We start from the raw sequence: 12,738 nt of genomic DNA on the forward strand, positions 1-12,738 counted from the left end.
GCTGTCTGAAGCTTGCTCATAGCAGTGCATTTATGGGACGGCAACATGATTTCCTCACCACTTCACCCCCAGGAAATATTTTTTTTTCAATTCTTTATTTAATCTGATGGGTCTAATCTACATCGTCACCCAGGACGAGATGGGGGAGTTCTGCTCCAACCCTTACTGTAAGAGATGCTGAGATATGATGCTGTATTCACTAATGCCCTACCTGGACGCCTGGCAGTTTAGACAATAAGCATGGCTATCCAGTATATGTGTTCCTACTGGTCTCTAGAAGGAGAGAGTGAGAAAATATGCCTTGTCCATATGAGGCCAGCTGAAGGGGCTTGCAAGCCCATAAGAACCAACCAGAGCTTCCAGGGACCAAACCACTACCCAAAGACTACACATGGACTGACCCTGCGTAGGTAGCAGTAAATAGCATTGTTGGGGCAGCAGTGGAAGGGGAAGCCCTTGGTATTACCAAGGTTGAACCCCCAGTGTAGGGAATGTTGGAGAGGGCAGTAATGGGGGTTGGATGGGGAGGGGAAAACCCATATAGAAGGGGAGGGGAGGGGTTAGGGGGCTGATGGACAGGAAACCGGGAAAAGGGATAACATTTGAAATGTAAATAAGAAATGCCCAATTTAATAAAAATAGGAGAAAAAGAGTAACAACAAACAAACCAACAAAACAATAAAGAAAATGTTCCAGGGGCAGTGCAGGGGAATAGTGGTGAACAATAAGGGGGATGTATAGGGGATACACATATGGGGAAGGGAGAGGGAAGGGAATGGGGGCTTAAGGAAGGAAACAAGGGAGGGGAATAAAGTTTGAAATGTAAGTAAAGAAATATATCTAATAAAAGAATTTAAAAATATCGTTCCTCCAAAATTGCTGGAATTCAATAAATCTGCAGTCATAACCGATGCTTTATTACAAGGAATGCAGAGGCATACAGCTCCGTGTGTCCTGATCGCTTTTTATATTCCTATACTGAATGGTTTTATTTCCTCTAATGTATTAGAGAAATACTTCTCTGTTTCTCCTTTGTTTGTCATTATAAAGGAAGCTAAATTTGTGAGCACAAGGATAAAGCAAGGATATTTTTCATCATGAAGGTGGGTTCCACAGAGCATGACAAAGTGTCTACATCAAGAGCACAGTTTCCTGCGTAGCTCTGGCTGGCTGTGAACTGATGGTGAAGCCTAAGCTCCATGAGACTTGCAGAAAACCACTGTTGCCTTACACTTGTGCTGTTACAGGAGGAAAAACCACACACGACTCAGGACGGTCTTGTGAGTGAAGGGTTAAAGGTCACATTGTTATTTATTGGCAAAAATTAATTTATTCAAGAACATTTTAAAGTGGGGAGTCAATGAGTTCAATGTATATAGCCTTAAGAATATAGCATATTAATTAAAAAACTAAAGTTAACAAATAAATAACAAAACTTCAAATGTAAACAAATAAAACCAAATGCATAAAACCAAACTTCAAACTAAAAACAAATATAACAAGTAAATTAGTCAGCATTCAATTCCTGCTGATTCTTCAACATATAACTCCAGCCTGTTGCTGGCCTTGCAAACACAGCAGAACGGCAGGTACGATGGTAAAAATCTCTTCAAGAGGAATGTAGACCTGCCTCACTCGGAGTGGTTGGTTGTTGATGGACAAGTCGTCAAAAGGTTAAACGTGAGGCGTGTTCCAGGCCACATCTCAAGGTCTTTCAAAATTAGCCCAAGATTGGTATGGTTACAAGGACTGAGATGTGGGAGGTGGTGTCAATCTTTGCACCCTCAGTGCTCCTGGTGGACAGTTCTGTCTCTGAGAGCTGTAGTCCTGCTCTGTGCCCTGGGAAAGCTTCTGCTGCAGTGTTCAGACCTAGGGGTGGATAAGACCTGGTGAGGACCTGCCATGTCACTTATCCCATACACAGCAGCACAATTCAGCAGGATAATCCAGGATGATCTTTCATCTGAGGTCATTCTCTCATGCCCAAGTGAGAAGGGTAAGAGATCACACAGGCCTGCATATTTTCCCAGCTTTTAAAACTGCTAAAAATTAAACAGTGAACAGCAGATAATTCCAATCATACGTATACATTATATTTTAATATCATGTAGCAATGTCTCAATGTCAGATGAGGAGAGATATGAACAAACTAGAAAACAATAGGAAGGCCTTGGAAGCCTGGCCATCACTGAAATGAAGACTATTATTATTCCTCCAGTGCAGGAATATGCCTGGGGTCCACATGACAACCTCAATATCTGCAAAGACTCAGAGAAACAATATCTCAAGAAGTACATGCACACTGAAGTGATATTATACTTGGCAAGAATATGCTGCATGGAAATCTTGCCGAGGGTAGGCATTGAAGTCCAAAGGAGATACTCATGCAGAAAATAAACTATACCACTCCTTTGTTTATGGGTATCGTAAAACTATTTGTGGGGAGACTTAAAGGCACTGGGCTCAGATAATACAAGAGAGCACAGACTGGAGGGATCAGTACACAATAGCCAGAATCTCTATGGATCACATACACTTCATGGATGGAATTTCTTTTAAAATGGACAAGAAAAATATTCTGAGCTGCTCCTAGCTGACAGGTGCTGAGAACTATGGAGAAAGTCACACACCCAATAAGACAGTTTATAAGTACAGGGAATCTACTTGGGTCCTCTCATCCTGTGCTTTCAAATCCTCTCAGTGACACTGAAATGATGCTGCATCTTCTCAGACAAGGCCTTTTGCTCAGTGACCAGTTTTTGCTGATTCAGGGGGTCCTGCAGACTTTCCTCCATTCTCTCCTCATCCTGGTCATTAGAAGATTATATTGTCCATGGAGACATACATGTATACAGACACAGACAGACAGACACCCAGACATACACACTTTTGAACTCACCCAAATATATTTGTTCACATATACAAGCAGAGTATTTTGCAGAATGTGGTTAGTTTCCCAGTTAATGGTAATAGAAGGGTTCACCCAGTCTACTATTGTGGCATTAAAAAAAAAACCTGGAGTGGGGTAAGTACACAGTGAGCATAGCCTAAAGACAGCTCAGCCAATAAAGTGTATTCCCATGAAAATCAGAAATTAGAAATGTGACATCTAGGCCTGTTAGCCAAGCCTGCTTAGCAAGGTCACAAGGCTGTGCACAGGAGGCTGATTTCAGGAAACAGAGCACTGGGGGGGGCAGGTGAGCCTCTTCAGTCCTCTGGCCCACTGTTTCCCAGTGCATGCAAAGTGAGCTGCATTTTTCAATATGAGGTCCCTTTACCATACAGTACCTGACAGGGGAAACAAACTACCAGCACAAACAGCTAGGAAATCTCTATAACCACAATCCAAGGTAAAACTTGGACTGGGATGCTATCAGATATAATTCCAGTAAGATAAGGCTGACTAATTCAAAGCCAAATGCTGGCAGGTATAATCAAACTCAGCCACAGTCCATGGAAGGGCTGGACAACATTGTACCTTTTCACTTTCTGACTGGTGGACATCTGGATAATTTTGCTTCATGGCTGCTCTGAGGTGAACCACTAAACACTAATGTGCCACAGTTTCTCTGCTCACACCTACTTCTTGTTCTGGAATCGCTGTGTCAAAAGGTTGAACTTTCACAAGAGTTGTACACAGCTTCTCACAGGGCTACCCATTTGACACCTCCAGCAATGTCTGAGGGTCATCACTGTTCTAAACCCTCCTTACAGATGATTTTCACTCAGATCAAATGATTTTGAATAACAATGGTTGAGAGTGCCACAACACAACACAGGGTGAGTGCTTTGGACGATTTTGAGCCTAAGTTTCTGTCTGAGGCACAGATGTGATTCCACCTCAGCATAACTCCTGGACATCTTCTGCTTGCAGATTCAACTCTAAGCAAATTAATCTTTCAATTAACAAATTCCAGGCCAAACTCCAAAGCCAAGGTATATTCAACCAATTAGGCCAATCTGGAGAGAAAGTGGTGGCAGGTAATGATTAACATAACCAGGATGCTGAGAAGACACAACAAGCCACATGACCTTCCAGTGTTACTATACACCGAGAGCAAAGAAGGCAGAAGAGCTCTGAGTCATCAGTTTCTACACTGAGGTATATAGATTTCACACAGCAGCCTCTCCTCACATCCCTGTACCCTATTCCTGAGTTTTCTCCAAGTAATATCAATGTTTATGAATAGTTTTCCCAGTGTAAATAGTTTGAATAGTGATCAAGACCCCATTAAGAACAGTTTAAAATGTAATTGGAAAGATTATGTTTTCTCTTCTTCTTTCTCTCTCAGAGTGTTTGTGGTGTGTGTGTGTGTGTGTGTGTGTGTGTGTGTGTGTGTGTGTGTGTATACTTTTACATGTTTCTAAATATGCACATATAGACTTATACAATATATATAAATATATATATGTGTCTGTGTTCAGAAACTTGATGACTTCACACACACATGTGAAAAAGCACACATATACACACACTTATATATATAAGACCCCCATATCACAAACAATTAAAACAAACAACTTCCAAAGTACAATATGCACCATAGTCATAAACATGATCACACATATATGTACCCACAAACACACAAAAAACACCCCCCCACACACACAGAGTCAGAGAGAGATGGAGAGAGGGAGAGAGGGAGAGAGGGGGAGAGAGAGAGAGAGAGAGAGAGAGAGAGAGAGAGAGAGAGAGAACAGAAATCATAAGTGAGAAGCAGAAAAGAATGGGGAGGCCATCATGCTGGAAGAACAGTTGTTGAATGCAGATGAGGCAAAGGAAATGTGTCAAGTGAGAGCTTAGACACTGCTATCCATCCCTTATAGAGTAAACCTGTGTAGGGAATGCACTTCTTGGGCACACTAGGTTGGGAGAGCTGGACAAAAATATCCCTCTAATCCTCACATATCTCACACAAACCCTCACCCTGAGAGAAGTCTTTCTTACATCCCTGTTCATCCAGTCAGCTCCAGGACATAAGCCACAGGAAAGACCACTAAAACACTGACATAAAACAGGACGGACAAACTGCTTCTCAAGCTCTGTCACTAGAAACCACGATTTGGACAGGCAGGAGGGACCATTTTCAATGTACGGGGAAAAGGAGAGAAAGTCCACAAGCCCCATCATAATTGACAATGAGAGCCATTCTTTTGGCAATTGAACTGAACTCTAATCAGTTCTGTGCACTACAAAGACGGCTACCACATGGCATCCCTCTAGCATAATGGCATGTAAGTGTGCAGTGTGTGATCAACAGATCCCCCTAAGGAAATGCATTTTCTAGTTGAGCAGGAGGATTTGGTTGTCAATCCTCCAGTTTCTTGCATGAAGCTAACATCACAGAAAGTTTTGTAAATGTTCAAAGAGATGAACAACTGGATGAGACCTAGGAGAGTGTCTGGATAAGTTGGAGAAGGTTAAACTGGTTTGACTTGGTTTATGCTTAGATATCAGGAAAACCTGCCCTTGATGCTTCATTCATCCTACCTGAGGCTGCTTGATACACGGATTTTCATACTGGCTTCCCCACAGATCCTTGTTGTTTCCTTAATGGACTCTTCCAGTGCAATCTGTTCCCATAGAAGCTCCCTGTTCTCATGCCGTGCTCTCTGGGCATTGTTCTTCAGCTCAAACAACTCAGTTAGGAGGGGGCAGAAGCTGCGGCTGAGACACAAAGAAAAAATGGTGACTCCCAGCCATTCTCCAACTTCCTCCCACGTCTCCAAGTCCATTACTCCTTCTAGGGTCCTGATCTGAAGAGAGCCCCAGATTATAGTCCAATTCCACAGTAGCCATGGAGCATGACCTAGAGACAGGTCAAATGGAGAAAAGAGCCACATTCCAGAAGACTCAGGGCACTTCTCAAAAACCTGACACCATTGATTCAAGTTTTTCCCAGAAGAGGACTTAATCCCTATGTGTGCTTATTTGTCCATTTTATTAGAATGTCGCTTGGAGGCCAATCTTTCTGTGTCTTGTGTGTCCTAGAGCCTTCCTTAGACACAGGCTTCCTGGTCTGCTTCAAACACTATAAAGCCTGATCCTCACTTTACTTCAAAGATAAGAATGGGCTGACACATGCTGTGCCCTGTGCTGGGGTCACAACCTTGTAAGTTACTCACCAGTACCAGTCATTTTCCAGTGTGAGGTGTGTACATTTGACCAAAGCTCTATTGACCTGCTCGCTCATTTTCTTCATGTCGGTCATCACTTCCTGGTGCTGCATCGTGAGCATCTCGGACTCAAAGTTGTTCCTGTGGTAGGGCATGGTCCAAGGATGAAATAACATTATGAATGAAGGATTCAAGAATTACATGAATTCAGACTGAATCCTGAACTACCCCAGACTAGGACATGCCACGCCCTTGCTTCTTGGTACGGGGTCCATTTGGTATTTATTAAGTTTATTATTATGAACACGGAGACAGCAGTGCCAGCAAACAAAAGGAGGGAGCTGATTTGCTTGAGCTCCCTGAGGGAGTTTGAAGGAATAGACTAGCTTACCAAGAACATTTGAGGACCCTGTGTCACAATCCAGGCTCCAACTTAAGCCCATGAAGACTATTCTCCTGTTCTTAGGTAACAATTCTCAATCATAGAATCTATTGCTACATGAAAACCCAAAGGAACATGAACAGTATTTACAGGGAAAAGAATTTATAACACGCACCAGGAGATTCCCATGTGCGTCCACCTGAGCAGATGTGAAATGTTCTACTGCTCACAGTGAGGCTCTCACCCTCATCATCATCATGCCATGGAAATTGACACAGGATAATTCTCAGGCCAAATCAGTACATAGAATACCCAGATCTTAAGTGATACACACAAACACACTCACACATGCAGACACATATACACAAACTCACATAAAACTCTCTCTCTCTCTCTCTCTCTCTCTCTCTCTCTCTCTCTCTCTCTCAAATACAATTAGAATGCCAATTAAATACAAGGATGTGGCATTATCTCCAAATACAATGAATAAAATCAGAGAACACCAATGATCCCCTGTTGTCAGTCCAGTCACACACTGTGCGGCACCAAGTGGGATTAGGCCCCTCCAGCTCCTCACAGGACCTATTGAACCCAAAGCACCTCCACGTCAATTACAACAATGATTGGTCATAATCAGAGCACCTAGAAATTCCCACAAGCCAACACCTGTCCAGGCTACTTAAATCACACAATGAGAGCTCACACACTACTACCCTCACTCCCAGACTGTGATTCAATCAGGCTACAGGCTATGATTTACGTTTGTAGGAATTAAAATAGCCTGTGCCACCATCCCATTCCCATCTGAACTTCACATTCTGATACAATCAGGAAAGTGCTTTTGACCATGAGGACACCCTGGAGTTGTAGCCTACTGCGATGTGAGGACATGTGGATTTAACAGAACTTGCATTGTGACTACCTGTCATTTAAATTCTTTCCCGGGTAATCCGCCAGTATTCTCCTGAGTTCATCTCTCTCCTTCTGCATCTTGTGGAGAGCAATTTTGAGGTTCTCCAAACGCTTCATTCTCTCCTCTTCAACAGGTGTTGTGGAGGGTTGGGACGATGCCTTCTGATCAAACTCTGTAGGTAGATAAACAACAGTGAACAGGCATATATGTGGACACAGTGTCAAGAAAAACTATGCTTGCTCTAAACAGAAGTCTGAGGATGAACAGTTCTACAGATACAGTGAATCCCTGACAGAGCAAGAAAGCTATCTTTAAGCTGAACTCAGCTAGTTCCCTGTTCCCACCATCAGAGCCATATGATGACATATGCCATCATAGATATAGACCACACCTCCTAAAACCATTCCTCTGGCACTGAAATTCTAAAGCTGGCCTAAACAAGAAGAAATGGAGGACCTTCTCAGCTAATGTCTGATGTGAGGCAGGTAAGTCCTTGAGTTCAAACTGCTTAACATCTTGAATCCCTAGTCTGTGTGTTCCAGGACAAAGTGACTGAGACCTTGATATATGACCAGGAGAGTATCCCTCTTGGCATCGATTACCCACGTAATATACAGGACACTGCTGAGAATGAAGTGCTTCAACAGCCGATCCTGAGAGAGACACTTTGTTATTCTTACAGAGGCTCATCCTGGTATTCTTTGACACTGCCCATGATGTTAAAGAGATCCAAGGAAAGCCCCTTGACATATAACAGTTCTTGGTTTTCTGTCAAACTAATGATCAGAAATTGTTGTGTCTGCGTCAGCCATTAGGAAGACTGGGGCTCTAAATCATATGTCCTACTCCTGGAAGGACCAGCTCAAGCCAACCTCCTCCAGGAATCCCCCTTGCCCTGCCCAGTACTCACTTGACCTCCTCCAGGACCTTTCCATTCGTCTTCTTCTCCAACGTGATGGAGGGCTGGCCTCCCTCTGCCTTGGTCTGGTCTCTGCATGGATATGATTGTCCCTCCGAAAGAGACTGAGGATCCTGGAGAACATGCCTCCTCGGGAACCCATTAGAAACTGAAGGGAAATTGCTCAGGCAGTTGGTGTCACCACAACACTGGTGACATCTCAGAAGATTCTAGTGTCTCCTGGATACAAGAGAATTTCCAGGGAAGACACTACCGGTGATGTCACTGGGAAATGCCATAGCTTACTTGCTAACTACCTCTACCAGACTGGCCAGTTTCTGCAGTAGCTTTTCCAGAGACTCACTTTTGAGCCAGGAACACACATTCGCACACTCTCCTTCCAGAGCTTCAGAGTTCTCACTCCTTCATTACAACTCAGTTGCTGAGGAGAGGGAGAGTTGTATCCGGGCTTGAAATGGAGAGAACATCTTTGTTAACAGCCAAAGATCTAAAGACCGTGGATGATGGATATTCTTCTCCCTGAAATGTATAAACCCAGGGTCCATGCATGTGACATATAATCCAATTCCCACAATTTTTACTGTTCCCTAGAGTCCAATATTTTTTTTCCTACACCTTTAAATGTATGCAAGTTGGAGTACGTTGTTTCATGGATTGTGCCTTGAGAGGGGTCATGGTTTCAATATATTCACCCATGTTTTTTCCTGAAATCTTGGCCTTACCATCCCATTTTATGCAATGGAAACTCCCTTCTCCTAGCAAAAAAGCTTCTCAGGTATAGGTCAAACATCAAATTGTAATCTTTCTGTACATTCTGAAAATTTAAAATCCCCAAAAGTGAGGGAACTGAGACCCAAGTGAGAGCCATGGAGGGGCAGAACGCAAAGTGCTGCTGGCCAAGGAAGAGCAGGAGGAAGCAGAGAAGCTGTAGCACATCATGGTGCACACCTGGGCAACCTGCTGTCTTCACTCAGAGGACCTACAGGGTGCTTAACCATCATTTATAACTCGGTATCTGGTGCCTCCTCTGGCCACCGAGGGAATTGCATTCAGAGGAACCACAGACAAAAGTCAGCCAAGAACAATTCACCAAAATAAATAAAAATGAATACATTTTTCTTTCAAAAAGGCATACAAATGTATGGTCAAGTCAAACAAAACCCAAGGAAACACAAGAAATGAAATATTTCACAACAACCCAAGAGTGCAAGAAACAGCATAAAAGCAATCTCTTAAATCTATAATAATTCTATATGTATTTCTTGAAATAGCAGTTGCAGTAAGCAACCGGGCTGTAATGCTCTTATGAGTTCCATAGCCTCATCAACCCTTGTCACAATCTCCACCTGTTTGATTTTTTCTTAATTACAAATATGTGTGAGTTAGAATCCCGAGTCTGTCTGGGATCAGACTGTAAACTGTAGTCAATGTAACACTGGCAATCATTAGCCAAAATCTTTAAGTTTCCCTCCTAACCCCAGAGCACAGCCATAACTTTGGAAAGCAAAACTCACCCTCCAGCAAACTATCTATCCTCCAAAATCCAGTCTCTTCAAAACACCAAGTCCATTCCTCATGCTATAAAGTATGACGGCCAAGCCTGGCATATGAAGGAACGATAGTGCAGGCTCTAATACCTCACCAAAGAGACACTGCCCTAAATTCTTTTATAAGTCCTGTTTCCATGATAAGAGTTATAGTAAAGTATTACCCAACCTAGACCTGTTTCCCTGGGTTGCCTCATGCCACGTGTTGTCTAGAATGACTCCTTTTTTAAGCCAACTTTCTGTTACCAATGTTACAAATTTTTAACCATACCCAATAACTTAAAAGCCAGTAACCTATAGCCAAGACACGTAAAGCGTATTATACATTTAAAACCAAACAGAAAAAAAATGAAGTGACTACACATATCTTTACTATTTAGATCAAACACAATTTTTACTTTTTTAGCTGTCATTTTAAAAGAAGCACCTTGTTATGTGTTGAATCCAATAATCACAGTCACAGATTTCTCTAAGAGAAACAGACACCAGCTCCCTTACCATAGAAGTTTTGAAGCTGCTGGCACCTTTAAGACCAGCTAGTGTATTTAGTCTATTTAATCTATTTAGCCAGCCCCCTGGGGAGCTTCCCCAGTGGACAGACCTAGGCTCCTAGCTACATTCCTCCATTGAGGCCTGATCCAGTCAGGGACATGCATAATAGTTAACACCAGAGATAACCAGTTATCTAGGATGCAGGGCTCCAAAGGTCAATTGAAACGGTTTTTATTTATTTGTTATTTCTTGAAAGGACTTAAAACTTAATCAAGGGGAGAATCAACCAGCATTTAAAGTTTTCACCATTTTTTCTTTTAAACATGAAACACAAAACATTCAAGCAACGAGAAGCAAAACCCAGACATAAACTGACACCCGTGGACAGCTTGGTGCACCAAGGACAGACAATAGACATAGAGGGAAGGAGCTAGATGGTGTCCCACCAAAGGGACCCAGATATCCTACCTAAAGGACCAGAACCAGAAATGAGCACTTCTCCAATAGGAGCCAGCAAGGAGGCAGGATGTCCCTAGGAGAGCTCTTAAAAAGCTTAATCTCATTTTCCTTCTTTTGCCAAAGCATCTGTGGAGAGTCTGGGAGGACTGTTTTTCTCAAACCATTTTCTCTCTTGTCCGGGGTGTAAACTGTCTCTAATCAGGGTCCAAAGCCTAAAAGCATCAATGAGAATTGACTTTGCTTCTCTAGATTTTAGCATAACTCTAAAAGAACACATACACAAAAACATTTGACCATTATTACCTTGTCCCTTTTTACAAGGTTTACTCACCACTACCCCAAATCTTTATTTTTCTTTGCATGTGTTTTCAATGCCCACGGTGCTTCTGTATCCTGCTTACTGGGACCTTTCCTGGCCCATTTTCCCCAATGCATCCCTCCTTCACTGGCTGGTTTCCTGGGACCATCTCGTCAGGTTGTCCTCTCTTTCCCGATCTTGGTGGGACCTCCATTTGATGATGCCTGTGTCATCCAGACACTGAGATTCGGGCATAGGACTATAAGAGTTAAGAAGGAACACACACTCGGGTCATTCGTGTTAAAAGAATGCTATCCGGGCTTTACTGAGATCTCCTTATATACCAGAGGCAAAAGCCGTGGAAAAACAATAAAGCAGGCGAAAATCCCCAACCAGGAAAATAGGAAAAGGGGAAAAATCTGCATCGTGGCAAGTTCTGGCCCCAACACAGGGGCTTAAACAACTTCTTAACATCAATAAGCTGAAAGGCTCAGCAAGAGGGCTGGGTGCCATGGAAGGTACTGGCCCCAAATTAGGGGCCTAGAGCAGCTGCCAAAGGTGTAAACAACTTCTTGCCATAGCAGGCTGAAAGTCACAGCGAGGGGGAAGGGAAACACTCCAAGGTATGGCCCAACAGGCTAATATAAAAATGTATTTGAGCAGCTCTCTGCTCCCAGACCCGGTGAGAGAGAGACCCAACCGCCTGGTGAGGTGGGCACTCCTGAGGCTGCAGAGCGGAAGAGACCACCAACACTGCTCACCCCTGCCCACATCCCTGGCCCAAGAGGAAACTGTATAAGGCCTCTGGGCTCCCGTGGGGGAGCAGCAGGACCCCTGCCAGAGACACCGCCGGACCCTGAAGGAAACAGACCGGATAAACAGTTCTCTGCACCCAAATCCCGTGGGAGGGAGAGCTAAACCTTCAGAGAGGCAGACAAGCCTGGGAAACCAGAAGAGACTGCTCCCTGCACACACATCTCTTACGCCAGAGGAAAAAGCCAAAGACCATCTGGAACCCTGGTGCGCTGAAGCTCCCGGAAGGGGCAGCACAGGTCTTCCTGGTTGCTGCCGCTGCAGAGAGCCCCTGGGCAGCACCCCACGAGCAAACCTGAGCCTCGGGACCACAGGTAAGACCAAATTTTCTGCTGCAAGAAAGCTGCCTGGTGAACTCAAGACACAGGCCCACAGGAACAGCTGAAGACCTGTAGAGAGGAAAAACTACACGCCCGAAAGCAGAACACTCTGTCCCCATAACTGACTGAAAGAGAGGAAAACAGGTCTACAGCACTCCTGACACACAGGCTTATAGGACAGTCTAGCCACTGTCAGAAATAGCAGAACAAAGTAACACTAGAGATAATCTGATGGCGAGAGGCAAGCGCAGGAACCCAAGCAACAGAAACCAAGACTACATGCCATCATCGGAGCCCAATTCTCCCACCAAAACAAACATGGAATATCCAAACACACCAGAAAAGCAAGATCTAGTTTCAAAATCATATTTGATCATGATGCTAGAGGACTTCAAGAAAGACATGAACACACTTAGGGAAGCACAGGAAAACATTAATAAACAAGTAAAAGCCTACAGAGAGGAATCGCAAAAATCCC

General features: G+C 43.6%; 1 protein-coding gene across 1 annotated transcript; it reads right to left on the reverse strand.

The window, feature by feature from the left end:
• Positions 1 to 1,280: 1,280 nt before the first annotated feature.
• Positions 1,281 to 8,550, reverse strand: LOC148000711 (disks large homolog 5-like). Its single transcript, XM_087586968.1, has 5 exons — positions 8,323 to 8,550; positions 7,422 to 7,584; positions 6,127 to 6,258; positions 5,492 to 5,668; positions 1,281 to 1,869 (listed from the first exon to the last, which is right to left on the reverse strand). The coding sequence occupies exons 1-5, from the start codon at positions 8,471 to 8,473 to the stop codon at positions 1,785 to 1,787; spliced, it is 708 nt and encodes a 235-aa protein (XP_087443094.1). The 5' UTR covers positions 8,474 to 8,550; the 3' UTR covers positions 1,281 to 1,784.
• Positions 8,551 to 12,738: the final 4,188 nt, after the last annotated feature.

This window comes from Rattus norvegicus, chromosome 15 (genome assembly GCF_021556685.1).
Source record: "Rattus norvegicus strain SHRSP/BbbUtx chromosome 15, alternate assembly SHRSP_T2T, whole genome shotgun sequence".
In the NCBI taxonomy this organism is placed as follows: Eukaryota; Metazoa; Chordata; class Mammalia; order Rodentia; family Muridae; genus Rattus; species Rattus norvegicus.

Bases quoted from the DNA above. Each gene is read 5' to 3' on its own strand.
- LOC148000711 (XM_087586968.1), bottom strand. From the start codon at position 8,473: ATGGGTTCCCGAGGAGGCATGTTCTCCAGGATCCTCAGTCTCTTTCGG. The intron at 7,585-8,322 runs GTGAGTACTGGG...ATCTACCTACAG, and splicing joins AAGGTCCTGGAGGAGGTCAA to AGTTTGATCAGAAGGCATCG. The intron at 1,870-5,491 runs GTAGGATGAATG...ATCCACCCCTAG, and splicing joins CGTGTATCAAGCAGCCTCAG to GTCTGAACACTGCAGCAGAA.